The 25023-nt window shown below is 33.3% G+C and overlaps 4 protein-coding genes across 4 annotated transcripts; 1 reads left to right on the top strand and 3 right to left on the bottom strand.

The window, feature by feature from the left end:
• Positions 1-52: 52 nt before the first annotated feature.
• Positions 53-14983, bottom strand: LOC111414101 (serine/threonine-protein kinase Wnk-like; the record flags this gene model as incomplete). Its single annotated transcript, XM_071201098.1, has 15 exons — positions 53-234; positions 291-393; positions 501-1406; positions 1609-1637; positions 2080-2488; positions 2542-2635; positions 2686-4127; positions 6373-6432; positions 6534-7143; positions 7262-10425; positions 10476-11365; positions 11417-12156; positions 12418-12956; positions 14378-14645; positions 14697-14983. Coding segments are annotated over 15 exons (9606 nt in total), but the record flags the coding sequence as incomplete, so codon positions are not given.
• Positions 4521-5984, top strand: LOC139432487 (cilia- and flagella-associated protein 263-like). Its single transcript, XM_071201110.1, has one exon. It carries the CDS (start codon positions 4618-4620, stop codon positions 5932-5934), a length of 1317 nt encoding a protein of 438 aa, XP_071057211.1. The 5' UTR covers positions 4521-4617; the 3' UTR covers positions 5935-5984.
• Positions 14984-17391: 2408 nt separating the features above from the next.
• Positions 17392-20881, bottom strand: LOC111414129 (guanine nucleotide-binding protein subunit beta-1). Its single transcript, XM_023045316.2, has 5 exons — positions 20540-20881; positions 19721-19815; positions 18932-19371; positions 18322-18740; positions 17392-18266 (listed from the first exon to the last, which is right to left on the bottom strand). The coding sequence occupies exons 2-5, from the start codon at positions 19775-19777 to the stop codon at positions 18160-18162; spliced, it is 1023 nt and encodes a 340-aa protein (XP_022901084.1). The 5' UTR covers positions 19778-19815; positions 20540-20881; the 3' UTR covers positions 17392-18159.
• A 555-nt stretch (positions 20882-21436) lies between these two features.
• Positions 21437-24658, bottom strand: LOC111414100 (cyclin-L1). The gene is made up of 6 exons (XM_023045283.2): positions 24309-24658; positions 24068-24252; positions 22727-22847; positions 22402-22671; positions 21939-22348; positions 21437-21854 (listed from the first exon to the last, which is right to left on the bottom strand). Exons 1-6 carry the CDS (start codon positions 24537-24539, stop codon positions 21563-21565), a joined length of 1509 nt encoding a protein of 502 aa, XP_022901051.1. The 5' UTR covers positions 24540-24658; the 3' UTR covers positions 21437-21562.
• Positions 24659-25023: the final 365 nt, after the last annotated feature.

Genomic DNA, 25023 nt, shown 5'->3' on the forward strand with positions numbered 1-25023 from the left:
AAACCTATAAGCACCATCTCGCGGATTTTTTTATCAACAAAAATAACCTCTATAATATACATCGCTTTTTTTATTTATCAACTTTTATAATATATAATATATATGTATATGCTTTTACTCAATCCTAATTAATTAATAAATATCATTAAATCATCTTCGCTTCATCAAACTAATCTCTTAGGTGCGTGTTGGCGTTAACGTCGTCCGATTTAGGTTGTTGGCTTTTCGTTTTGCCTATTGAACAGAAAATGATGCATACATTTATTTCTTAAATCTTTTGCGATACTAACCTGCGTAATTCCCCATAAATTCAAGCTGTTGCTTCTTGTGTGCTTCTATTAAAGCGTTTAATTCCGCTTTTTGCCGATTTAGCATCTCCTCGAAAGTTTCCCCCTAAAAAAATAAATTTATTTAAAATAAAAATTAAATGAATTAATTAATCAAAAACAAATAATTAGTAGAGATGCAAAATACAAAGCGATTATTAACCAAATTCTTACCGAATACGTGTAATAACTCTCAACATAATCTTGTAAAGGTACGGTTTTAGCACATCCACAACATCTAACAATTTCTTTTTCTTTGCTTCGTTTATTAAACTCGAAATTAAACTTGTTTAACGATGCCGGATAATCCAAACTGTTCGTTGAATGAACCGTGTGATACTTATCTTTTAAATGCAAATCAGAAAATAAATTATGCGAAGAAATCGATTGCTTTTGCTTGGAACGCAAAATTTCGGCGGGTTCCATAGGAACCTTTTGGTAATCATCCGATAATTTTAAATTATGATGTGAGAAAGTCCTCGATTTTAAAGCCATCTTCGATGAATCTGTTTGTAAAGATAACTTCCTAGATTTTTCCAAATTCTCCTCATCTTCTTCACCGCTCAACAACAAATTAAATCGAAACGGGGTTATTGGAGATTTCCGTTTTCTTTTATTCCTTATAAACCTCCTTGGTTCTTTAATCACCAGTTCCGATTGCGTTTTTCCAAACCGATCCCTCAAGTTTGAATTGGTCTCGTAATCATCCGACTCGTAATAATCCGATCCCGAAATTCCCCTTTTTCTCTCAACGTACTCATAAATATTAGGTAAACTATTCGATAAATTCTCCTTCGTTGGGGGGCACACAACAATATCCGGGATTCTTTGTTTTGGACGCCGAAAAATCTCCTCCAAACGATTACTTAAATTATCATAACATTGCTTATATTTTTCCGGGGAAATTCGATTAAAGCTATCCGAACTATCCGAATCATCAGACAATGTCTCGAAGGCTGGATGCATTGATAAACATAACCTCGATGCTACTTTAAGTCGTAACGCTTCCGTTTCCGTTGATGTTTTAGATGTCGTGAAATTAGCGGTTGAGGTTATGTTTTCGATCTCTCCGATTAATTTCTTTTATTGAAAGTTTTATGAGATGGGGGGTTTTCGAGCAAAAAAAGGAAAACAAAAACAACAAAATTAGTTAAATAAAAAATTAGGTTAAATTAAAGGTAAAATAAAATTAAAGATGCAAATAAAGTCAATGCAAATTAGTTTAAATTAAAAACTACATTTTTTAAAATTAAATCTTGCAAATAAAAAAAATTCTACTTACAACATCTCCAACTCCTAAATTATTCGCATCTGAAATTAAATTAAAAAAATTATAATAATAAATAGACATAACCTCCAATTTTTACGTCAAAATGATATTTTGAGGTTAGAATCATCTTTACTTCCACAATACATAAATTTATTAAAATGTGTACGACCATTTTCGAAGACATCGGCCGTCACCGACACCAAAATATTAAAAAACGTAATTTAGATCTCAACTCATATTGGTATAGCAGGAGATTTCATGAATCGTGAGTCGATTCTTGGAAGCGGCCGACGTCTTCGAAGTTCACTTTTTGTACTTGTTTCAAGGATGGCTTCTTATAAATCACTAAAATGAAAGATAATTAGGTTTTGTACAAAACTAGTACGGGCATTTTTGTAATTCGTGGATAAATAACTATTTTTTAAATGTCAAATTTAGATATTGCGAGGTTATAAACACAGTTTTAAAATTATAGTTACTAACCTGAAGTTTGCGTACAATAATATGTATTATGTATAGCACTCGTAATGTCGAATTCTTCGGGAATCGAATCATCCTTTTTCTCCTCCTCAATCGTACCACCCGCCTCCATCGATATCTTCGAATCGGAAGCGGATTTCTCCAAATGCTTCTCAGGTATGGTTAATTGATTCCTATCGGGTTCGGTGACTAAGCTAACTGCAAACCTACGAACGATTCGAACCTCGGGAGTAGGGGCCACCAATTGACACATCGGTTTTATTTGAGGTTCTTCAATTTTTTCGTTAATACTTTCTTTCGCAATAAGTTCTGGGGTTTCCTCTTGAACGGGTGATGTGGGTTGTTTGGTTATATCCGGGATGCTTTTTGTGAAATCAACGGAAACTAACGTTGTTTGAGGGCTTAATGGGCCCTAAAAAAATTGAGTTGATAAATGAAGCATTTTTTTTTAAATTTCAGAGTTACCGGAACTTGTCCTGTCATTGTAATCGAAGATAATCGTTGCTGTAATCCTTGGAGGCTATAAACCGAGTCGGGATTTGCGATATTTGTATTCGAACTAAAAAAATTAAAAATTATTTTATGAAAAAGCATTAAAAATAAACTCACTTTTCAATGGTTAATTTCAAATTGGGCCCATTTTTTTTATCCTTCTCTATACTTCCGTTATCGGCTCCAACCAAATTCGTTCCATCCACTCCCATTAAATTACTTTGTTTATTAACATTAAAAATATCCCCTTGAGTTTGATTCGTTTGAATCGGGGGCGAAATCGACACCGGCGCCACCCCTGAGGAACTCACAGAACTAACAACTTGCGGATTTTGACATACAGATGGCGGGCAAACTTGTGACAATGAATTTGATAACGGAATTTGTGGCACAACAACGGGTAGTTCATGTTGAGATGGAATCGAAGTCGGAATTTGTTGTTGTAACGGAACTTGGTTAGGTTGAGAATCAATTAGATATTGAGGCTGTGTTGGGATCAATTGATTCGGGATTATTTGCGGGGAGGGTTGACTTTGAGGTATGATTTGAGGAATTTGCGCCTTAAAAATTTCATTTCCAGTTCCAAAACCAACCCCTCCCGAAGCTAATGCACCTTGAAAGCCTCCCGGAATCGCCGGAAGCCCAACATTAACTAAAGGAGTTGTGGCTGGAGGTTGACTTACTGCCATCGTAATCGTTGAAACTTGATTTTGTGGAGTTCCAACGCTAAGCGGAACAGGAGTAACCGCCTTTTGACACTTAACTTCGCTTGCAACACTTTCCCTCGGAGCGTTACTATGCTTTAAATTATCGAGGGATATTTTTAATTGCTCCAAAGTGATCATTTCCGGCCCAATTGGGCCTTGATCTTGTTGCTCCTTAACTTCGCTCGTTTCCTTTGGGGCTATTTCCAACGTAACTTCTTGATCTTTCTCAATATTCGACGTGATCGGTTTAATTTCAAGCGGGATGGAATCTTTCCGATGAATTTCTTTAGTTTCAATTAATTCTTTACTTTCCAACGGCGTATTTCCCCCAGAATCCAGCACTGATTGACCCCCGTAATCCTTATTTTTCGGCATTTCCAAATCAGAGAGCACCGGAGTCACCAAAAACCTCGATATTTTCCTTTGCGGAACCTTCGGTTTATTAACATCAACATTTTCATGCTCAATTTCTTTCGGTACTCCATCCTCGCTTGGTGTAATCTCAGCTTGATCGATTTTATCACCCGGTATCTGATCGGTGTTACATTCGGCATCCTTCGTTTCATTTTGAGATTGATTTGAGTCAATTTGATTTTCACCGCTAAAAATAACGTTTTGATCTAAATTTGTTGATGAATTATTGTTTTGAATGTAAGTATGCTCCGGGGTGTAATCACTGGCTGTGCTTGTTTTTCGGGAGACAGTTCCGCAGGAATTTAAGCTTTCCCTACTTTGTAATTGATTTACTTTGTCTGGGAGGCCCGATGTTAATGATTGTTGGACGTGCGATGATAATTTGGCGAATTCTTCTTGTTGTAAAGCTGCTATTTGATCGTTTGAGGCATCATCACGCTAAAAAGAATAAATTAATTAATAATACTCAATTGATCATACTTAAGTGAGGTTATGTCATTTCTTAGAGGCACCAACCCATTATTTACTTTTACTTTTTTTATTATTTTTTTTTAATAAATATTAATTGTTTTGTTTAAAAATCACATAATAGTTATTCTTCAAACGTTGCAAATAATACGGCGCTAAAGTGAAATGTTCTTTAGCGTTATGGCGCTAAAGTGAAATTTACTTTTCCGCTGCTTTGCTTTAACGCTGAAGTACTGTTTTGTTATGTTGATCTTGGCAACCGTCGTTATGCAACAATGCAAAAATTAATTAATATCTAAAAATAAATTAAATTTTTTTAAATAAATCCCTTTTATGAAATTAAAAACTAGTTGCCATGGTAACAACATAACACACAAAAACTAAAACTTGAAATGTCATCATAACTCAACATTTTTTTCATGTTTTTTGTGAATAATTTTTATTTAACATTTTATTTTAAATGGAATTAGATGGAAGTCTTATTCGAGGTGACAAATGGGGAGAAACGAAAGCTAAGCTTGCGACTTTAAAATCGTCCGATTTCACAATATTAATAAAAGGAATTAGGAATGAGGTAAAACGCATGAAAACGGAAAATATGGTTTTCGAACATTTTCTCCAAAAAAACGAACCCGGATTAATATCTGGTATGGAAAAAACGATGCAACACTTACAATCGATGCAAAATCGGTTCGTATCGGGCATATCAGTAATAAATACGACGAAAAGTAACGAAAAAATAGACGATAGCATCGATAGTAACACCCCCTCTTTAACAGAGCAGAAATTAAAAGGCCCGCGAATTAATTTCAGTGTCAAAACTGATTTAGCTTTGAGAGATTATGACACGATTCAGGTAAATTTAAAAGAATTTAAAGAGCACGCTCGCAAACTTAAGAACAAAATGAGGGCTGAAATTGAAGAAAATAGGATTCGTGGGGCCGAAATTAACGAAACGAAGAGTAACTTCGAGCAACAAATTGTGATTGGCGCTGTTGAAGAGTTAACCCAAAAGATCCCAGCTGAAAAATTCGTGCGATACATGCAAGAATGGTTAAAAACCTCCGTAATCATCATGGAGAAATTACGTTTACGCAGAAAGAATTTAAGCACTTCTTTAAGGAAGTTAAAGCTGTTATTCGCCCAAAAAGAAGAGCTTGGGGAAACGGTAACTGAAGCAGATATCGAGCAATTAATAATATCCAACAAAAATTTCTTAGAAGAAATCGACCTAAAGAATAATTGTCTACATGAAATCAAACACATGTCTGGAAAGGTTAATTTAACCTTAACAAAGCACAAATATTTATTGGAGGAGCAAGAAACGTTCACGAAATCGATGGAAAGTCAATTAGTGCAAATCAGCAAACAAATGGATTACTTAAATCTCAATTATTACCACACCATAAGTGAATTGGATGTGAGCCAAAAAAAATTCGACTACCTCAAAAACGTTATTAAAACATACAAAGTTCCGGAAGTTATGGAATACATCAGAAAGAAGAGTGAACTTGCAGAGTACAAGAAACGCATGAAAGTGTGGAGAAGGAAGGTTAACATACAAAACATCATGTTGCACACTTATTGTAACGCTATGTGCCAATTAACGGGTAGTGAAGCAGTTAAAAATGAATGGTTAACGAAAAAAATATTCTCGGTTGACGACGATTACTTACCCCAAGATTTAAATTTGATCATTAAAAGAGGAAGATTTAGCATGTCGAATTTAAGCAGATCGAATTCAAGGTTTAATAGCAAATTATTAATGAAAAAATGATTTTGTTTAGAGGTTATGTTAATTTAATAAAGTTTTTTTTAATAATTTAACTCACCTGTTAGTTTAATTCGATTAATTAAATCAATTTAAAGAATTTTTAGGTTATGTTATTGTTTGTATTGACATATTTCAATATTCAGAGGAACCAACCTAATTTTCTTCCAACTTAATTCATTATATTAATATAAAAATTAATTTTTAATTAAAAAGTGATTTAGTTTAGAGGTTATGTTAACGTCATTATACTTTTTTAATATAATAAAATCAATTTGAAAAAAATTTCAAGAAAAACTAAGGTTATGTTATTATTTCTATTGATATATCAATTTTCAGAGAAACCAACCTAATTTTTTTTAACCTCTAAATCTATAATTAATTACTAATTGATTTTATTAATATAAAAATGTAACTTTTCCTTTATTAATTAAAAATACTCACTGATTTATGTCTACGATGGGTTTTTCTCGAAGTTTGCCTCGTCAACGAAGCATGTCGTACCTGATTATATTAAATCAAGTACGAAGCGGCACAAATAAAGTTCATATTTTGTTATAAATTAAAAAATAACCTCTTTTATAGTAATTAAGAAGTAATCTTACCTTTTGGACGTATCGTTGAGATTGATCCGGGTTCTCGTAAAACCTCGAAAAGATCTCCCCCAAATGATCATCAACATTACGCACCTCATCGTCTTTAAAATCATTCTCTCTCAACAGCTTCCCTTTCACATCTTCCAAATTCGAATCGAAACGGTTAAACTCAAAATTCACCGTTGATTTCTTCGAAATCAACTGACACTCAACAGTCCCGTCCAAATGGACCTTTTTCACAACGATTTTTAACGTAGACGTACTCCGTTGTTTATGACTTACGTTTTCTTTACTTGATCCCGAAGTTAATGAACCACTTGTTGTTGTGGTTGATGATGAAGAGGATAACTTTTTTTCTTCCGACGATGCCTCACTTGATATTGCAGTTGCTAATAATGGTGGTTTAGTTTCAATTGGGTCAATTACGGGTTGTTGCTCCGTGATTGTTTGTAAATTTACAACTTGTTGTTGTGGTGGGGGAGTTTCCTCAGAAATTTCTTGGATTAATTGTTGTTGTTGAATAAAATCGGTGTGAGTTGGTGGTTGAGATACGGAAGACATTCGACGTTGATCGGTTGGCTCAAAATTCGACATTGGTGGTAACGATACTGTTGACAATCTAAAAATTAATTTGAATTAATCGAAATATAATTAAAATTAAAAAAAAATTTATGCAATTTATTTTAGGTTGTCACAAAAAAAAATTTTAGGTTATGTTAAGTTAATTTTTTAATCACCTATGATAATCTTGTCCTTGAAGCACCATCGTCACGTGATGGTTCAACTCGCTCAAATTACACGGCGCCTTTTTTTCTTGATACGCTTCCATCGGGGGCGCAACAAGTTGTTGAACCACCGTCGAAACAACTTGCCCCGTTGACGTTTGCGGATAAAATTGCGATTGTTGTTGCCCCGATTGTTGAAAAACCCCGTCAGTTTGCATAATCGCACCCATTCCTTGTTGACTCGGAGCTTGTTGAGCAAATTGATAACTTAATTGCTGCTGCGATTGTTGCTGAAAATGCTGCTGATTAATTACACCATTATCAACAGGTTGAGATGGTTGTTGAGGCGGGGGAACCACTTGGGACGGTTGTTGCTGAACCGGTTGTTGTTGAATCACTTGAGAAGGTTGTTGGATTATTTGGGATTGTTGGGTTATCATTTGGGAAGGCTGCTGCTGATTAATTTGAGCTGGTTGAACGATTTGTTGAGAAATCGGTTGCTGTATTTGTTGTTGAGGAATATGTTGTATTTGCTGCTGAGGAATTTGTTGCTGTATTTGAGGTTGTTGAGAAATTTGCTGCTGTATTTGAGGTTGCTGCGAAATTTGTTGCTGTATTTGGGGTTGTTGCGAAATTTGCTGCTGTATTTGAGGTTGCTGAGAAATTTGCTGCTGTATTTGAGGTTGCTGTATTTGGGGTTGTTGCGAAATTTGCTGCTGTATTTGAGGTTGCTGTGAAATTTGTTGCTGTATTTGAGGTTGCTGCGAAATTTGTTGCTGTATTTGGGGTTGTTGCGAAATTTGTTGCTGTATTTGAGGTTGCTGTGAAATTTGTTGCTGTATTTGAGGTTGCTGCGAAATTTGTTGCTGTATTTGAGGTTGCTGCGAAATTTGTTGCTGTATTTGAGGTTGTTGCGAAATTTGTTGCTGTATTTGAGGTGGCTGTGAAATTTGTTGTTGTATTTGAGGTTGCTGTGAAATTTGTTGCTGTATTTGAGGTTGTTGGGAAATCTGTTGCTGCATTTGAGGTTGTTGGGAAATCTGTTGCTGTATTTGAGGTTGCTGCGAAATCTGTTGCTGTATTTGAGGTTGCTGGGGAATCTGTGGTTGTATTTGGGATTGTTGTGAAATTTGTTGTTGCAGTTGTGATTGTTGGGGTATTTGTTGTTGCTGTGGAGGAATCTGTTGTTGAATTTGAGATTGTTGTTGAAGTTGCGGTTGTTGGGGTATTTGTTGCTGCTGCATTTGAGTTTGTTGGGGTATCTGTTGTTGAAGTTGTGGTTGTTGGGTGATCTGTTGTTGGGGTATTTGTTGCTGCTGAATTTGAGACTGTTGAGGCATCTGTTGTTGAAGCTGTGGTTGTTGAGGAATCTGCTGTTGGGGAATTTGTTGCTGAATCTGCGATTGTTGGGGTATTTGCTGTTGTATTTGCGATTGTTGGGGCATTTGCTGTTGTATTTGCGATTGTTGGGGCATTTGCTGTTGTATTTGCGATTGTTGAGGCATTTGTGATTGCTGGGGAATCTGTTGTTGTATTTGAGGCTGTTGGGGAATCTGTTGTTGCTGGGGAATTTGTTGTTGAGCAATTTGCTGCTGTTGGGGAATTTGTTGTTGAGGAATTTGTTGCTGCTGTTGAATTTGCCCCATATGTTGACCTTGAAGTGGCTGTTGCAAACTCATTTGAGGCTGTTGTTGTCCATAACCTGACTGGGTATACATTTGTTGTTGTTGCTGAGCCTGCATATACTGTTGTTGCTGTTGTTGAACGTAACCAACATCTTGTTGCAAAGAACTTTGACTTGCTTGTTGTTGCAACTGTGGTTGTTGTTGTTGCTGCTGCATCTGATTTTGCTGCTGCATCTGATTTTGTTGTTGCAACTGATTTTGTTGCTGCAATTGATTCTGTTGCTGCTGCTGAAAATAAATATCTTGCTGAGAAATCTGTTGTTGAATTTGTTGGACCATCATCTGTTGTGCAACATCGCCATGCTCCAAAATCTGTTGCAATTGAGGTCTATTAGTCGTAGACAGCCGATGAGATTGAGGTTGGTCGTCGGATTGCTGTTGCTGTTGTTGCTGCGATTGTTGCTGAATATCTTGTTGTTGGATTTGTTGCAAATGAAGCAACTCTTGCGGAGTGGGAGCTTGCGTGATCGAATTCCTATGTTCTATAATCTGATTTTGTCCCAAATCCTGCATCGGAAAATTAATCCGATGAGTCTCTTGCAGCATTTGTTGCTTTTGCAAATCAATCTGGCTATCAACGCTCAACCTATGTTCTTGTTGGGGAGGCGGATTTTGCAACAATTCAGGTTGGGAAATCGTCGATAACCGATGTTGGGCGTCCTGCTGGATTTGCAAGAACTCCGCTTGTTGGGGTTGTTGCAGATTTTGTTGGATGTAAGGTTGCTGAATCGCCGTCTTATGAATAATCGGTTGCTGTTGGACCGGCTCAACTGATTGCTGACGTTGTATTCCTTGATTTTGATTCGCCTCCGAAAAATCTTGCAAAATCGTCGTGTTCGGTTGCTGGAAATTATCACTTTGAGGTTGATAATTATTTTGGGGATAATTCGCATTTTGTTGTTGTTGAGGTAACCCAACAATTTGTTGCTGTTGCTGTACTTGTTGTTGCTGAACTTGTTGCTGTACTTGCTGTTGCACTTGTTGTTGCACTTGTTGTTGAACTTGTTGTTGAACTTGTTGTTGCACTTGTTGTTGAACTTGTTGTTGTTGAAGATATTGCAAATACTGCAACTGTTGGGCTTCCTTTAATTTCTCTTGTTCATGTTTTTCTTTCGTAATTTGATTAATTTGAACTCTCAAAACCTTCGCAACGATTTTAGCGTCCTCATCAAAGACAATGCCCGATTTGGCCATCTCCTCGGCAATAGTATCGATTCGATCCGAGTCAATATCGAATTCAAATTGAATCGCCTCGTTCTCTTTATGTTTATGCGTGCGCTTTTTCGGGTCGATAACGCGGAGACGAAACGTTAATTTGCTATTTTCCTGGGAGAGGAGCTCAATTTTTAATCCGAGGTCTTCCTCGAAGAACGGGTGGACCAATAAATCTTTAACGCGCGGTCTATCTTCTTTTCGGGGTTTAATACAACTCTCAATAACGTCCCTTACTTCGGAACTTTCGACTTTATCGAAAGAAGCAGGTTTCACCCCCTAAAAAAAATTTAATCAACAAAAAACTAATTTAATTTAATTGAATTTACCGAAATAACTTTTTTGTAGATTTGAGCCGGCCCCGAACACTCCGAATAAGGATATTCACTCGTTGCCATCTCCAACATGCACATTCCAAAAGCGTAAACATCCACACCTTCATCGTAATGCTCCTCGTACATCTCCGGGGCCATAAACTCGGGGGTTCCGATAACGGATTTTGCGAAACTCCGATTTTTTAATGTTGCCAGTCCTAAATCGCCAATTTTAACTGAACCCGTCGTTCCGGTGATGAAAATGTTATCGCATTTTAAGTCCCTGTGGATGATTGGAGGTGATCTCGAGTGCAAAAATGATAATCCTTTTAAGATCTGCCGACACCATGACTTCAAAACTTTGGGGTTAATTTTTTTGAACCTCCTTAAATAAGTTTTTAGCGTCCCACTCAGCATTAATTCGGTGACCAAAACGATGTTTTTCTTTTTTGCAATCGTCATCGACTCCCAATAGTTGTAAAACCTAACGATGTTGGGGTGTTGTAGCTTTTTGAGCATCTCAGCTTCTTCTCGGAAGCGTTGCCTCTCGGTTTTATTTAATTTTTTTTCTTGTAATTCGCACCAAGCAACCGCGACCCCAGTTTGGGTGTCAAGACCGCGATAAACGGTTTTAAAGGAACCCCTCCCAATCTCTTCCTCATATTTAAAGAAGCGACCGCAGGGGCTAACCGCAATCGGTTTATAAACATCATCTTCGTCTTTAACTTCCGTGGGGAATTCGATTACTGGTTGTTCTGATTCTAAATTACTCTCGGTGACATCGACGTTTTGGTGGAGCATATCGATGGTTTGATCAGTGATTTCCACCATTTCTGGAGCGCATTTGCTGAAGATGTTTTTGGGGAGGTTGTATTTTGCGTCGTATGGCACCAATTGCATCTCACCTACAATCAAAGAGCATTAAAAAATAATCTTATAATTTTAATTAAACCCACCTTGCGGAAAATCAGAATCATCATCAGCGTTTGAATCGGTTTCAACTCGAATACACTGAGTAACCCCGCCGTGTTTAACACTTTTATCCTTTTTCTTAACCTTAGTTTTTTCCCGAACGATTTTATCCACGGCATCAGTAATTTCGGATAAAATCAGCCCGGCAGCCAATCTAGAATCGCTCATCTCCGAGCAAGTGTCGTAATACTCCTCCTCGTATTCCTCCTCAACAAAACCACCAGCATCATCCAACAAATTATCAGACCCGCTCTCTTTCAACTTGGGCACATAAAGAACCGGGACTAAATTAGGAGTATCACATCGAATATTTCCGTTCCCAGATGGGATCGGTGACTTTGGCTTTTGTTCGATGCTTTCCTGATCGCCGCTAAATCGAATACATTTCGAGCTATCATGCGTTAAAATCCGCGTGGCAGAATCTAAAATGTCGTTAACAAAAACGGAAGCGAAACTCCGCAACCCCTTCTCAGAGATATCCGAAATCACTTTTTTCTTTTCCTCCGGGATATGAACTTTTTTGCCGATTTCCCCCGATTTTTTTAAATCGAAATCCAAATTCTCTCCGTGGCAAAAATGAACGTTGTCGAAACTTTTTCGAAACACCGCCAAATTGTCGATTATATCATCGTAAGGAATCGAACTGCAACTTTGTGTGCGTGATTTCTTTCCCCCACCTGAACTTGATGACGATTCTTCCGGAATTATTTTCGTAAACGTATACCTATATAAATAAAAATAATTTAAAAAAAATTAATTTATTTCTTAAAATTAATATTAATTTAAAAAAAAATTTATCTGTCATTTTTGACATTTCAAATTTTTGTTAATTAAATTTGTTAATAAAAAATAATCAATTCCTAAATCAAATTGAGGTTCTTATTCGTTATTAAGTCCTTTTTCAAATAAATGTAATAATAATAAACACAAAATAAGTTTTAACCTCACTTTTATAATAACAACATAACCTCAATTAAATAATTACCGATTTAAACTTGTAGTTTTAGTAGAATCAACCGTTGTAGTAACTTCCCGCTTCTTAACGCAAGTAATATCTTCCGGAGAACTCGAATCGGTAGTAAAATGCCCCGAAGCTCTGGATCCACCACCCTCCTTCTTATCCTTCCTCAATTTCTTCCTGGTGGAGGCCGGCTTATTCCTAGATTTATTCTTCAATTTACTCCCAGCTTTATTACTAACAATCCCTTCATCCTCCGTGCTATTCGTACTAATCCTATGGGGTCTCCTTTCAACTTGCCTTTTTATCACACTCTCATCGATCGTTAAATAACCTTTACTTGACGTGGATTCTAACGGATCCGAAGATGGATCGTCGTGATCGATGTACTCGATACTTTCCGGGTAATCAAGCGGGTGTTTAACGTTAACAATATCAGCCGGTTTCTCTTCGGATGGAAATTTTGCTTCAATTTGCTTCGTTTGAAGGAAGGTAGGTTTTTTTTTCGAGATTTCTTTATGCTTTTTATTTTCTTTTGGTGTAAGTGGTTTTGATGAAGATTTTTGCTAAAAAATATAATCAAAATTAGCATTTTAATTAACCTTATAAGGAACTGTCTTAGACGCGTAAATATCAAAGATGTCAAACAAATTTTTTTTAAACAACATAACCTCATCTTATTTATTTGTTTTAAATTAACATTATTTATGTAATAAAACAATTGTTTGCATGTAATTCAAGAAAAAAATTACATAAAATCAAAATATTTTTGTTTAAGTAGTCATTATTAATTAAAATAAAATAATTAATTCCAATTTATTATAATTTTCTAACTTACCGACGCTATTACCAACTTAAATTATTTATTTATTAATAATTTTATTTGATTCAGCAACTAATTTTTCTATTTAGCCCTAATTCAAATGTAACAATCTTCATCAAAAGCGTTATTATTCAATACAAGCTAGTTAAAATCTAATCAAGGAATTAAATAAATAAACGCACCCAAAACGGAGTTTTATAGGTTATGATAAAAACTGTTGTTTCTTTGGGGCCCACACAAAATAAACTGGGCATTCTCGACTACAACGCAAGAAGAAGTAAAGTAATCGTACACCGATTGTGATAAGAAATCAGCGCGCGAGTTGAGTTTTTGAATGAAGAATAGGTGGAATACGAAGAAAATAAAACGAAATCAATTCAAACACAAAAAAAAATTCTTAGAAACCAAAGCAACAATAATAAAAAACCCTGATAAAAATGATGTATAGAAATGGAATTAAAATTAATTAAATAGCAGGAAAATTACGCACCCAATAAGTTTTAAATTTCGGTTTTAATTGGAAATGAAATCGAACAATAAGAACTGGTGTCGACAACGAATTGTGTGAATTTAATAATAGTGTAAATACTGTAAATAAAAGGCATAGTGTGTCGCTGTGTAATCTTTGTTGTTTTGAAATTGATATACTTTAATATACAACCAGTCCTGATACAATAACTGAGTTGGTTCGCTTTTGAAAGTTAAAAGAATGATGAGGGGGAATAAAAAGGAATGGTTAAAACATTTAAACTAATTTAAAAATTTCAAACATCCAATTCTAAACAAAAAATTAAAAAAAAAAATTATTTTCGTTATTTTTAATCATAAATACGTCATATTAAGTATCAAATTAATGCAAATTCATTTTATTTTTCGATTTTTGTGATAAAAACCTTATAAAATAATTTTTTTTTTTAAATAAATTTAATCTCAAAAATTAATTGTTTGAGGTTATGCTAAAAACTTAAAAATATATAAACTCAAATAGCTTTTAGCCTGTTTAAATATTGATTCATCAATTAATACTTTATTTATTTTTAATAATTGAAGGATTTATGTATTGAATCAATGATTATTTTATTTACAATAAATATTGTTATGCTTCCTATTTCATTGCAATCCAATTAAAATTAAATTAACTATATCAAAAGAATTTTTACTTACAGTAACGTTAACATTCCCGGTTTTATTTGTTGTGGGGGAGGAGTGGGTTGTGTTTGACGATGTTGTTTGGAGTTGTTCGAATGCAACCACATCCTCCCCCGTTTCACATTGGCGACCCGATGAGCTTGAAACGGCACGTTTTAATGGAACTTGTGGTTTTGGGTTTGACGGTTCCGTCAGGGATTTACGCCATGCATGCTGCCGTAAGCAAGATCTGCTCGGAGGCCCAGACGAACTACCCTTACGAGGAATTGTCGGGCTAGTCGATCTAAACGAATTGAATTTATTATCCAGTAATGGCTATCTTAGATTAACTTACACTCCTTGTTCAAATTTGGGGCAAGACTGGCCCGTTTTTCCAATAATTTCTGGGTGACAACCAACACAGCGACTCTTCCTCACCGAACGATCTTTACCATCGCAACGTTTCTCGTCACGATTTGCATGACTTACAAATGTTGGATATCTATTTAATTCTTCCACTTCCAGTTTAATAATATTCCAGCAATAATTTATTTTCAAATTTCTTAGTTTCAAAATTAACAATGCCGAAGGGGTGGTATCACAGCTAAAGGACTTTTGGTTACGTATGAGAATATTATATGTTTAAAATGATTTATTTTATTTTTTTTTTATAACTTTTTGTTTTAATTATGAACGTTATTATGGATTTTTTGCATTTTTTCTATATCTTTCCATAAACACTCGATAGTGTGCACTCTCGTTCGGGGTTTTATCTAAAAAATAGTAGAAAATTATTAACATCAAAATAAAAATGAATTTAAATCCACCCTGAATACGACCCTGCTCTTGTTAAACGTCAAAAAAATTGATTGAACCTTTTCGGTGAAATTAAAATTAACAAAATAACTTTGTAACGAGTTGAAGGCTTAGGGACGTTTAAATTTACCCCGGGAACGAACCAAAACTATCCTACAGTGCGTAATTTTAGCACAAAAACAACTAAAAAAGCCGAATATTTTGATTTATTCGCAGGCTTACGCAGTTGGAACGATTCCGGTTTATTTAAGCCGGGTTTTGGTGAACGATCATGGGGGCGAGATCCCCGCCGGTTATTAACAATAAAACACGTATAAACATGCATGGAAATCAGAAAATTCCGAACGAAAACTTACATTTTTCCATAAATTTTGACAACACCCGATGTGGAGTAACGTTACGAAAATTTCGCGGTAGATGACACTGCTAACGTCAAGTTAATTGACAGTTTCAATAAGTTTTTACAAATATATTTAAAAAATAATATTTCTGATTAATTTAATACATTTAGGTATTAATTTTAAATAAATAAATAAATTATTAATTAATTTATCATTGATTCAATGACATTAATTTTATTGCTATATTTATCTTTAATTCTGATTAAGAGATGGCGCAGATTTATTGTTAATTAATTGCCGATATAAATTTAAATAATTATAAACATATTTAAATGAAATATTTAAAAATTAAGGATTAAATTAATATATAATTTATTAGTAAATAAAACAAATTTAATAAATAAATTAATGTCGAACAACGTAACGTCACTTTTATTTTAATTATTCATTTTGCTTTTATAAAAAATGTAAACAAATTTTATAATTAATTTATTTAATACGATTTATCAAATAATTAAATGAAAATAACTAAAATAAATTAATTTGAGATTATTAGTTTTAGTATTAATCCGGGTTGAGAGATGGCGCTAATTTGTTGATGATTAATAATTTTAAATAATTATTTTTTTATCATTTATTAGATACATTACAATATAACATACATTTTGCTATTATATTAATCATACATCGTACGTTTTTTTTCATCATCATTTCGAGGAATTAAATTAATGAATAAAAAGTGACATCCTAACCTAATGTTTATGGAAAAAAATTAAATTATTTATTATTAATTAAGAAATTTGGTAATAAAATTTGATCGAGATGAATATTTAATTATTATTTATAATTAGTATGAGACGCTACATTTTTTTTCTCTTTATTTTTTTTTCGTTTAAATAATTAATTACAATTAATTAATTAAAATGCTTATGCGTTTATGTATGTTTATGTTTACGTTTCCCATGACAAATTGTGCCCATATATGTATATATTTATAACAAATTTTTTTAAATCATAAAAATTAATCGTATCGATATCAATTTATTAATTATTATATTTATATGTGTGTGTGTTTATTTTGTAATCTTAATTTAATTAATTAAGAAGATATTTGGTGGGTTTTATTGGGTGTGGTAATTTTTAATCGGCTTTTTCCCTTTATTAAGGGTTTTTTTTAAATATAAAAACATTCACGCTTTATTATTAATTTTTTTCTTTTAATTAATAATAACATTTTTTTTGCGTAATATTATATTATTATGACTTACTACGTAATATGTATATTCTATGTTAAAATATTATTATACAAAAAAAATCAAGTTGGCGGTGAAAATTATTTAAAAAATAATATTAAAAGTATTAGATTTGAACAATGAGCCCTTGATTTTTTTTAATTATTGATCGAATCTAATAACACTCAATTTTTTTGTTTCATACACAAAGCGCACTCGATTATTTTATTAAAAAAAATACATGCACACTTAATTTTTTTTAATTATTAATATTAGGTGAATTTTTTTTAATTAAATTAAAAAAGCTTACGATTTTAGCCTACTAATTAATTAATTAATGTTATTTATTATATTATTTAATTATAATAAAAAGGATTTTTTTCATCTTTACTTTTCACATTTAAAAACTTTATTTTTTTTTAATTTTGGGAAAAATCGAAATATCATGGCAGCTGTGTTTTTTTGTTTATAATTTCGGGATTAATTTATTTTCAATGAATATATACATGGTAATGAAGAGATATGCTTTTCGTAACCATAGCAACTCAATCAAAACAAATTTAACCCTTTTATTCATTTATATGGCACGATTTAATTAATTAATTAATCAACTTAAGGTATTTGTTAATAAAAAAGGAAAAAAATAAAAACAAAAAAACGATACGCTTATTAATTTTATTATAATTTTTTTTTTTTGGTGGGGGTATTTTTAAATATAAGTTATAATAAGGACTAAAAAATAAAACGATATAATAATTAATAAATATACAAACTACAAAATAATAATCATAACGCGTTGTTGCTTGATTCTTTTTTAAATCGTTAAAAAAAAAAGTCCGGCTTCGTTTAACTTTTTGGTAATTTCTCAAATCCTACTCATTTTTATTTATTAACAAATACCTTAACAACAACAACAAAAAGAGAAATATATATAGATAAAAAAAATATTACAATCATTACAAAAAAAAATGAATAGATGCGTTTTTATAAAAACCTGATGATGACACTTCAACGAACAAAACATTTTTGACACTTACAACTTAAAAAAAAAAAAAAAATTAAAAGAAAAAATTAAATGCGGGGATCAGAGAATATCCATTATCCAATTTTAACCAACGAAAACCTCGTATTTAAACACGTATTTATGTAAAAAGTTATTAAATGCAAAAATGTAAAACTTTAAATTTAATGTAAAAATTCTTATTAATTTTTCTCATTAAATATACGCATAAATGTAGGTATTTAACCTCCCCCTCATTCATTTCATCTTGATTATTTAATTTTTCTAATAATTTTTTTTTCCTCATTCCGATCTCTTTGGAAATTCTCTTTTCATTTTTATTAATTTATTATTTTTTTTTTGAAATAACTTATTAATCTTTGTGTCTGCTTTAATTATTTTTTTTTGCAACTTAATGTTTCTCCGTTCTTAGTTCCAAATACGAAGGAAGCTATCCCAAGAACCTGTACCAACCGCCATTCCATTCTCTGTCACCCCCAAACAACTAACCCGATTATCATGTCCAGCCAAAATACCTAAAAGAAATTAATTAGTCACCCCAATCCAAATCATCATTGGAATTATCCTCACCGGCTCTCTCAGTTTTCATCGAATCCCAAACGTTACAATTAAAATCATCGTAACCCGCAAGTAATAGCCTCCCACTTTTGCTAAAGGCGACGCTGGTGATGCCGCAAATGATGTTATCGTGGCTGTACATCGCTAATTCTTGATCGGCACGGACGTCAAACAGTCGACAAGTCGCATCATCCGATCCGGTTGCAAACGCAAATCCATTCGGGAAGAAAGTAACCGCGTTAATATCCGATTCGTGACCAGGGAAAGTTTGCTTGCACAACCCCTCGCGGATATCCCATAGTTTCGCGGAGGCATCGCAAGCCCCTGAGACAAACGTACGCATATCTGGCGATAAAGATAACGACATTACATCGCCGGTATGGCCCAAAAATGAGGTTACTTGTTGTCCCGTTTCTATATCCCATAAAGCACTAAAAAATAAAGAAATTATTAAAAATATTTTAAAAAAAATTAGGTTAGAAATAAACGTCAAAATGTAAAATTATTAAAAACAAATTTAGGTTGGCACCACTTTTTTCCAACTTCACTTTTAATTCTTGAAATATCAATCCAATTTTAATTTTGACATAACCTCAGAGAAAATTTTTTTGAAGTTACTCACCAACTCATATCTCCAGAACTTGTAACGATTTGGTTATCATCCAAGAACCGACAACAGGATAAATACCCAGTGTGACCAGGTAATTCCCTGCTGACCCTGACGTTTCCCTCGCGAGTTTTTAAGCTGTATATGGAACAGATGTTGTCCAGACCACCGCAGGCGACGAAACTTCCAGATGGAGCGTACGCGCACGTCATCACCCAGCTAGAACGCAACGGTATCGCGTGCACCTTGTTTGTGGTGTGACTATCCCACACGATCAGCTTGCCATCTTGAGAGGCAGAGACGAGGTTCCGCGAGTCGGAACCCCAGTGCATGGCGTAGATTTTTGCCAAATGACCTCGGAGCGTGCGTCTCGTTCGCATTTGCACCCTCCCGATTGGTTCGAGACTTGCCGTGGCGAGCACCAGCGATGTATCGCATGCTGCCTTACGTGCATCCTATAAAAAAGAAACCTTTTTTAACAAGATGTTTAAAAAACACGTAATTTAACCAGAATATGGGAGTAACTTAACCTAACTTTACCCTTTTGTTGTTATGACTGCTGTGATACACTTTGGATCTTGATGGGCACAATCTATGTTTTTCATCATGTTACGTTAAACCAAGATTGCAAATAATAAAACTTAATTTATTAATAAGAATTAAAAAAGGGGCATTATTTTGGGCGTAACCTAACTTAATAAGTGTGAAGTTGTTTCAATGCGCACAAACTTAAGCATTGTTTGGAAACTGTCATATTTTAAAATTTACTTAGATTTAAGAATTATGAATGAATAAAATACTTACCCTGATGGCATTTTTTAAGGTTTCCGCTTCTTGTCTAAGGGAATCAAGTTCGCTCATACTGTATTTAACCTCACTCTAAGAAAAAAACACTGCACCTAAAACCAAACAATACCAACTTAAAAGTAAAAAATTTGTATTGAGTAAGCTAAGTAAATATCGAGGAATCATCGTTTTTCCTATGATCATTATCGCAATAATTTCGCAGCAGGAATTTTAAACGCGTACAAAACGTGTCACAACAATAAGTTATTGTTGTAATTGTTGCGATATGAACCTAAAAAAAATTTAAATTGACAGTTGTTTGACGTTTGATTGGAAGTTAGCCACAAAAATTAATTTTAATAAAATAAATTAATAGAGAATACAAATTAATGGAAAAGGAAAATAATGCTGTTTATAAATAAATAAAAAGATAAGATTATTATTATCATTAAGGAGTTAAAAAGTCGTTTTATAAAATTAACACAAAATATGTTGAGTAAGTAAATAAATTAAACAAAAACAATTTAAATTTCCCGCCGTTAAAATTTAAAATTAGAAAATTAAGTGTCAAAAAACAACGCCCAAATAATCTTAACCGGCGAGTATTAGGCGAACCCCTTTAATTAATCGCTTTGGTCTAAGGGTTAAGGATGAGCATTGTGGGTGATGCATCGAAAGAAAACGCCCCGATTTCCTTAAATGAATCCTAAAAATCCATTTGAAAAGCAACTTGAAAATAAAACCGTCATCCGCCATGACACAACCAGCCTACTACTAGATACAAACCCGATATTAAAAGGATACCTTAATCGAACCGGAAAATGAAATCTATATTACCTCGTTCAAAAAAACCGAGTACGAGTCCCCAAAAACCGGGAAACCTAGGGCTATCCAACGACTCTACCTTCCGGATCACAACGTATTCGTCGTACACCCATACAAGTTGCACTGTTCGACACGAAGTACCATGTGAATCACGACGCGCACAGTTCGCTAATCAACATACGGCACCGAATTTATTTGTTCTTTTCAATCGTTCCGGTTAACCGGAAATTTGAATCGATCGACCGAGGAAAAAAACGGTTTTGCGATGGATGGAAACCGGTGGGGAAACCTTCTTTTGGGTGCGGTGAAGAATGTCAACCGGTGCCCTCCCAACTTAACGATTGTCCGTACGAAACTGTGACGTCAGAACAGCCATTTTCTACTCGTCCGATCAGAATCCATCTATTAGCGAATTGTTTAAACTTATTTATGTTATAAAAAGCTTTATAAATTTTTAATTAAAATCTATTTAAGAAATACTTCAAAAAAATTATTTCATTAAAGCGCTTTTATGTAGTAATTGAAATTAATCGGGATATTCCCCGACAGATGGGGCTAGTACATCAAAAATTAATCGATAAAAATTAATAAAGAAATAATATAATTTCCGATAGATGGAGCAATAATAAATAATTTAAATAATACAAATTAATCGATATTTAACTAAAAAAAACGATTAAAGAAACATTTACACAAATAAAAATTTTTAATAACAACCTAACCTTAAATTTAAATAAAATAAAAATCAATTCGGATTTTACGAAAATATATTTATTTTTTATGTTTTTTTACAAAAAAATTCCACTACAACTATTTACAAAAAAAAGTTAATAATAAAATACAACTGTAGTTTGTTTTTTATAAAATTTTTCATTGTTCATAATCATAACCGCAAAAAAATCTACCATCCCTTTATTAAGAACTTTATTTTCTTCTTAATCTTAAAAAAGAATCTATTTACACGCTCACGTACACACAAAGATCACCTAGAAATTAGAAATTTGCCTTATTTCTTCTAATTTTTAAACATTCATTTTATCTCCGTCTATCTTTTGATCGATCCCGATTCCTTTCCTCATCTCTATATTTCTTCTTGTATCTAATATCTCTTTCATCCCTAGCGTATCTCTCATCTTTATTATATTTCTCATCCTTTTCGTATTTCTTCTCATACTTATCTTTCGAACGATCTTTTTCTTCATACCGATCTTTCTCTGAATATCTCTCCTCTTTGTACCGATCATTATTCTTTTCATACTTATCGTATCGATCAATGTACCGATCATTTTTATTTTCTCTATCATTGCTTGGTGATCTCTTTTTATCACTAAAAATAAAATTAAAATTAAAGAATAAAATAATCTTAGTTAGTATTTATGTATTTGATGAATCTAATTTATTTATATCTAACCGTGATGGTTTTTTATTAATTTTCACCGGAGATTCACTCCTCGATCTTGAGTACTCCCTATGTTTCCTAGGCTTTTTATTATTTCTCGTAACGGGACTTCGACTCCTGGATCTCGGGTGCTTCTTAGGACGCTTATTATGGTGCTTATTGATTATCGGAGAATGACTCGGAGATCGCGATTTCGGGGAATTACCTCGTTTCTCATTGACTGGTGGGGCTATGTGGCTACCAGAACGACTGATAAAACCACCCCAGGCGTTGTGGGCTCCAGTACTTTTTTGCGCCCCCGGACTCGGGGGGCTATTATTATTTGGGGTGTTATTTCCGGAGTTTCCTCGAGCCTTAATTTTTGCATCTTGGTATTTTTTGCAGAGCTCGTCAACTTTTTTTTCTAAATCGTCGATGTTTGGCTAAAATTAATTTTTATTTAAATTAATTTTATTAATTAAATTCTTTTAATTACCTTCGGGCGATTATAAAGTTTTAAAATTCGCACACAAATATCCCTAATTTCGTTCTCGGAGACTCCAAAGAGCGAATACCAATTGGGGCTTTTTGGCAATGGTATTCTCAGTTTCCTCGCTGTCAAATAAATGCAAGCACAAGCGATCGATTCGGGTTGGTATCGAACAAACGCGTCCGTTCGTAACGAATCGTTCATGTAATTCCAAGAAAACTGCATTAAATTTTGGTGCTTTTCGTATCCGAGAACTTGCAGATACATCACGATAATCTAAAATTAAAAAAGAAGCGGGATATATAAAATGAGATATTTTTATTTAACGTACCTTGTGAGGGTGCTTGATGTGGACGCAAAACCCTAACTCTTTTAAAACTCTTCTTTCGGCTTTGATTACCTGGTTTTTTAATTGGATATAGTTTTGGTCCAAGATTACCGGTTGAATTGGTCTGGAAAATTGCAAACAAAGAAACGCCGGTGGTTAAAACACAAAAATTTTGCTACAACACTAAATTAAATATTTGAAGTTTTCAAAATTAATTTACGACATTTTTCATTATTACTAAGTAATCAAATCGGTAGCAAAATTTTTTGTTTTATTTATTTTTTGGTTTTGTATCATTTTTATCGCCTTTTAATCATCTCGTTTTATTTAATTTTTTTTATCATTTCGATGATGATCTAACCTAGAAATAAACTTCAACAATTATTAATAAAAATCAATATCAATCATTCTAATAAATTCAAAAACGATTTCTTTTTCTTTTTTTCATTTTGATTCGTCTTTTTAGTTTAATTTCTTATTTTAATTCTTTTGATTATTTTTTTGTAATTTTTAGGTTATGTTTTTGTTGCTCTGTCATTGTCAATGTCATCAACTTCCAATGATTATTTTCTTCGTTTTTCCTTCCCCTTTCTCATTAATCTTCATTAAAAACTCCACCCAGTTTTTAATCAATTTCAATTTTCACTTTCAATTTAAATTTAAACGTCAAAACATCAACGATTATTTGCTCCGTTAAAAGTCAAATTAATCGATACAATTTTTTCCGATGATGTTTTGAGGTTCAAATCACTTTTAAATGAATCTTGCCGTTTACTTAAACCTTCCTTTACCTTTACGGTTTTTTCGTTACCATTCATTGTGCCATAAGGACAGAGCAACACCAATTTTTTAGAAGCGTAGAAGTAGTAGTAGTAGTGATAGATTGGGAAGGGGGGCGAGGCGCCACAAAATAAAAGCGCCCGCCGTCCGGTTTTGTTCGTATATTGTGAACACCATTTTTGTGCGCAAAGGCCCCCGTTTTTTATTCAAATCGAGAGCCACACACCGTGGGTGGGTCTTTGGCACCTCTGTAAATCAACAACAACACTTGAGTATGGGTAGAAATCGCCTATTTTTTTTTATTTTACTTTTTTTTTGGTTCTAGCATACAAAACCAAAGAATTCTCTTAACACTTACTCGGTATTGCAACAATTACTTAATTATTTATTTACCCTCAAAAAATCAACAAATTAATACAATTTATTCCTTTTTTTGTTCTCCGTGAACACGGTCACGATCTTAAACATTTTTTAACCCACCCAAACAAAAATTCAGTAAAAAAAATAAACACAAAAAAAATACTTTTTTAATTTGTTTAAAACTCTCGATAATATGATACTTACTTATTTGAATTAACTTGTCTAATATGACTAAAAACGTTAATAACGTCTCGAACGCGTCGTGGAGCCTCTTCTATTTTCGAAGCTAAACAAACACATGCCATCGCGGTTTGATCAACCGGATGTCGAACAAGACTCTTGGAATAGTAGAAACGTTGTAATAAAACTTGCCCAGTTGCCATTGCTACCTGCACAACACGTTTAATAAGTAATTTCAACAATTAACAAAGACAACATTACTTACTTGAGGTAATTTCAATAAAATCCCAGCTGTTTGTATTAATTCGCACCCGTATATACGTAAGTCCGTTTCCGTATCATTATCTAAACCGTCGTTTTGAGACGGAGTGCTCCGCAATTTCTCTTCAGGTAAAAGCTGATTTTTGAGAGTGAGCACAATTTTACCGTAACATTTTGCGGGAGGTTTTACAACACTCGATTGTTGTTGTTCGGGGGCCCCTTTCGTCGAAGTCATCGTATTTCAAAATGCACATTAACCCAAAACGTTTTTACAACGCTTCAACAACGTTTTTACAACGTTTCTTTTATTTGGGAAGAAACAAAATGGTGGATATTATGACAGCTTTGATGATTTTTAAACTGAATAATAGATGGCGATAAAATTCGTTTAATAATTTCACTTTATTTTATTAAATTTTAGTTAATAATTTATAAATAAGTTAATTGATTAATAATTAATTGTTTTTATGATTTTAAGGTATATTATTTATATTGATTAATTATTCTATTGATTATAGTAAAGGAGCTCCATCTATCGGAAGTTATTATGTATATAGAAAATAAAAATTAAGTCTGTTAAAAAACAAACAGTTCGTAGTTACTTTTTTGATTTAGATACAAATATTGAAAAAACTCAATTTCAATTATAATTATAACATTTAAACTTATTTAAGTGGCGCCATCTCTTATCGTCCAGAAACAAATTCTTGAATTACGGA

This window comes from Onthophagus taurus, unplaced genomic scaffold (genome assembly GCF_036711975.1).
Source record: "Onthophagus taurus isolate NC unplaced genomic scaffold, IU_Otau_3.0 ScKx7SY_16, whole genome shotgun sequence".
Taxonomy (NCBI): domain Eukaryota; kingdom Metazoa; phylum Arthropoda; class Insecta; order Coleoptera; family Scarabaeidae; genus Onthophagus; species Onthophagus taurus.

What these genes read in the sequence shown, in the direction of transcription:
- LOC139432487 (XM_071201110.1), top strand. Translation starts at nt 4,618, where the DNA reads ATGGAATTAGATGGAAGTCTTATTCGAGGTGACAAATGGGGAGAAACG.
- LOC111414129 (XM_023045316.2), bottom strand. Translation starts at nt 19,777, where the DNA reads ATGAGCGAACTTGATTCCCTTAGACAAGAAGCGGAAACCTTAAAAAAT. An exon ending in AGTTCTGGAGATATGAGTTG is followed by an intron (nt 18,741 to 18,931) that starts GTGAGTAACTTC and finishes TTTATTTTTTAG; the next exon opens with TGCTTTATGGGATATAGAAA. An exon ending in GATGAAAACTGAGAGAGCCG is followed by an intron (nt 18,267 to 18,321) that starts GTGAGGATAATT and finishes AATTTCTTTTAG; the next exon opens with GTATTTTGGCTGGACATGAT.
- LOC111414100 (XM_023045283.2), bottom strand. Translation starts at nt 24,539, where the DNA reads ATGACTTCGACGAAAGGGGCCCCCGAACAACAACAATCGAGTGTTGTA. An exon ending in AGACAAGTTAATTCAAATAA is followed by an intron (nt 22,848 to 24,067) that starts GTAAGTATCATA and finishes GCAATTTTCCAG; the next exon opens with ACCAATTCAACCGGTAATCT. An exon ending in ATTAATAAAAAACCATCACG is followed by an intron (nt 21,855 to 21,938) that starts GTTAGATATAAA and finishes TTTTATTTTTAG; the next exon opens with TGATAAAAAGAGATCACCAA.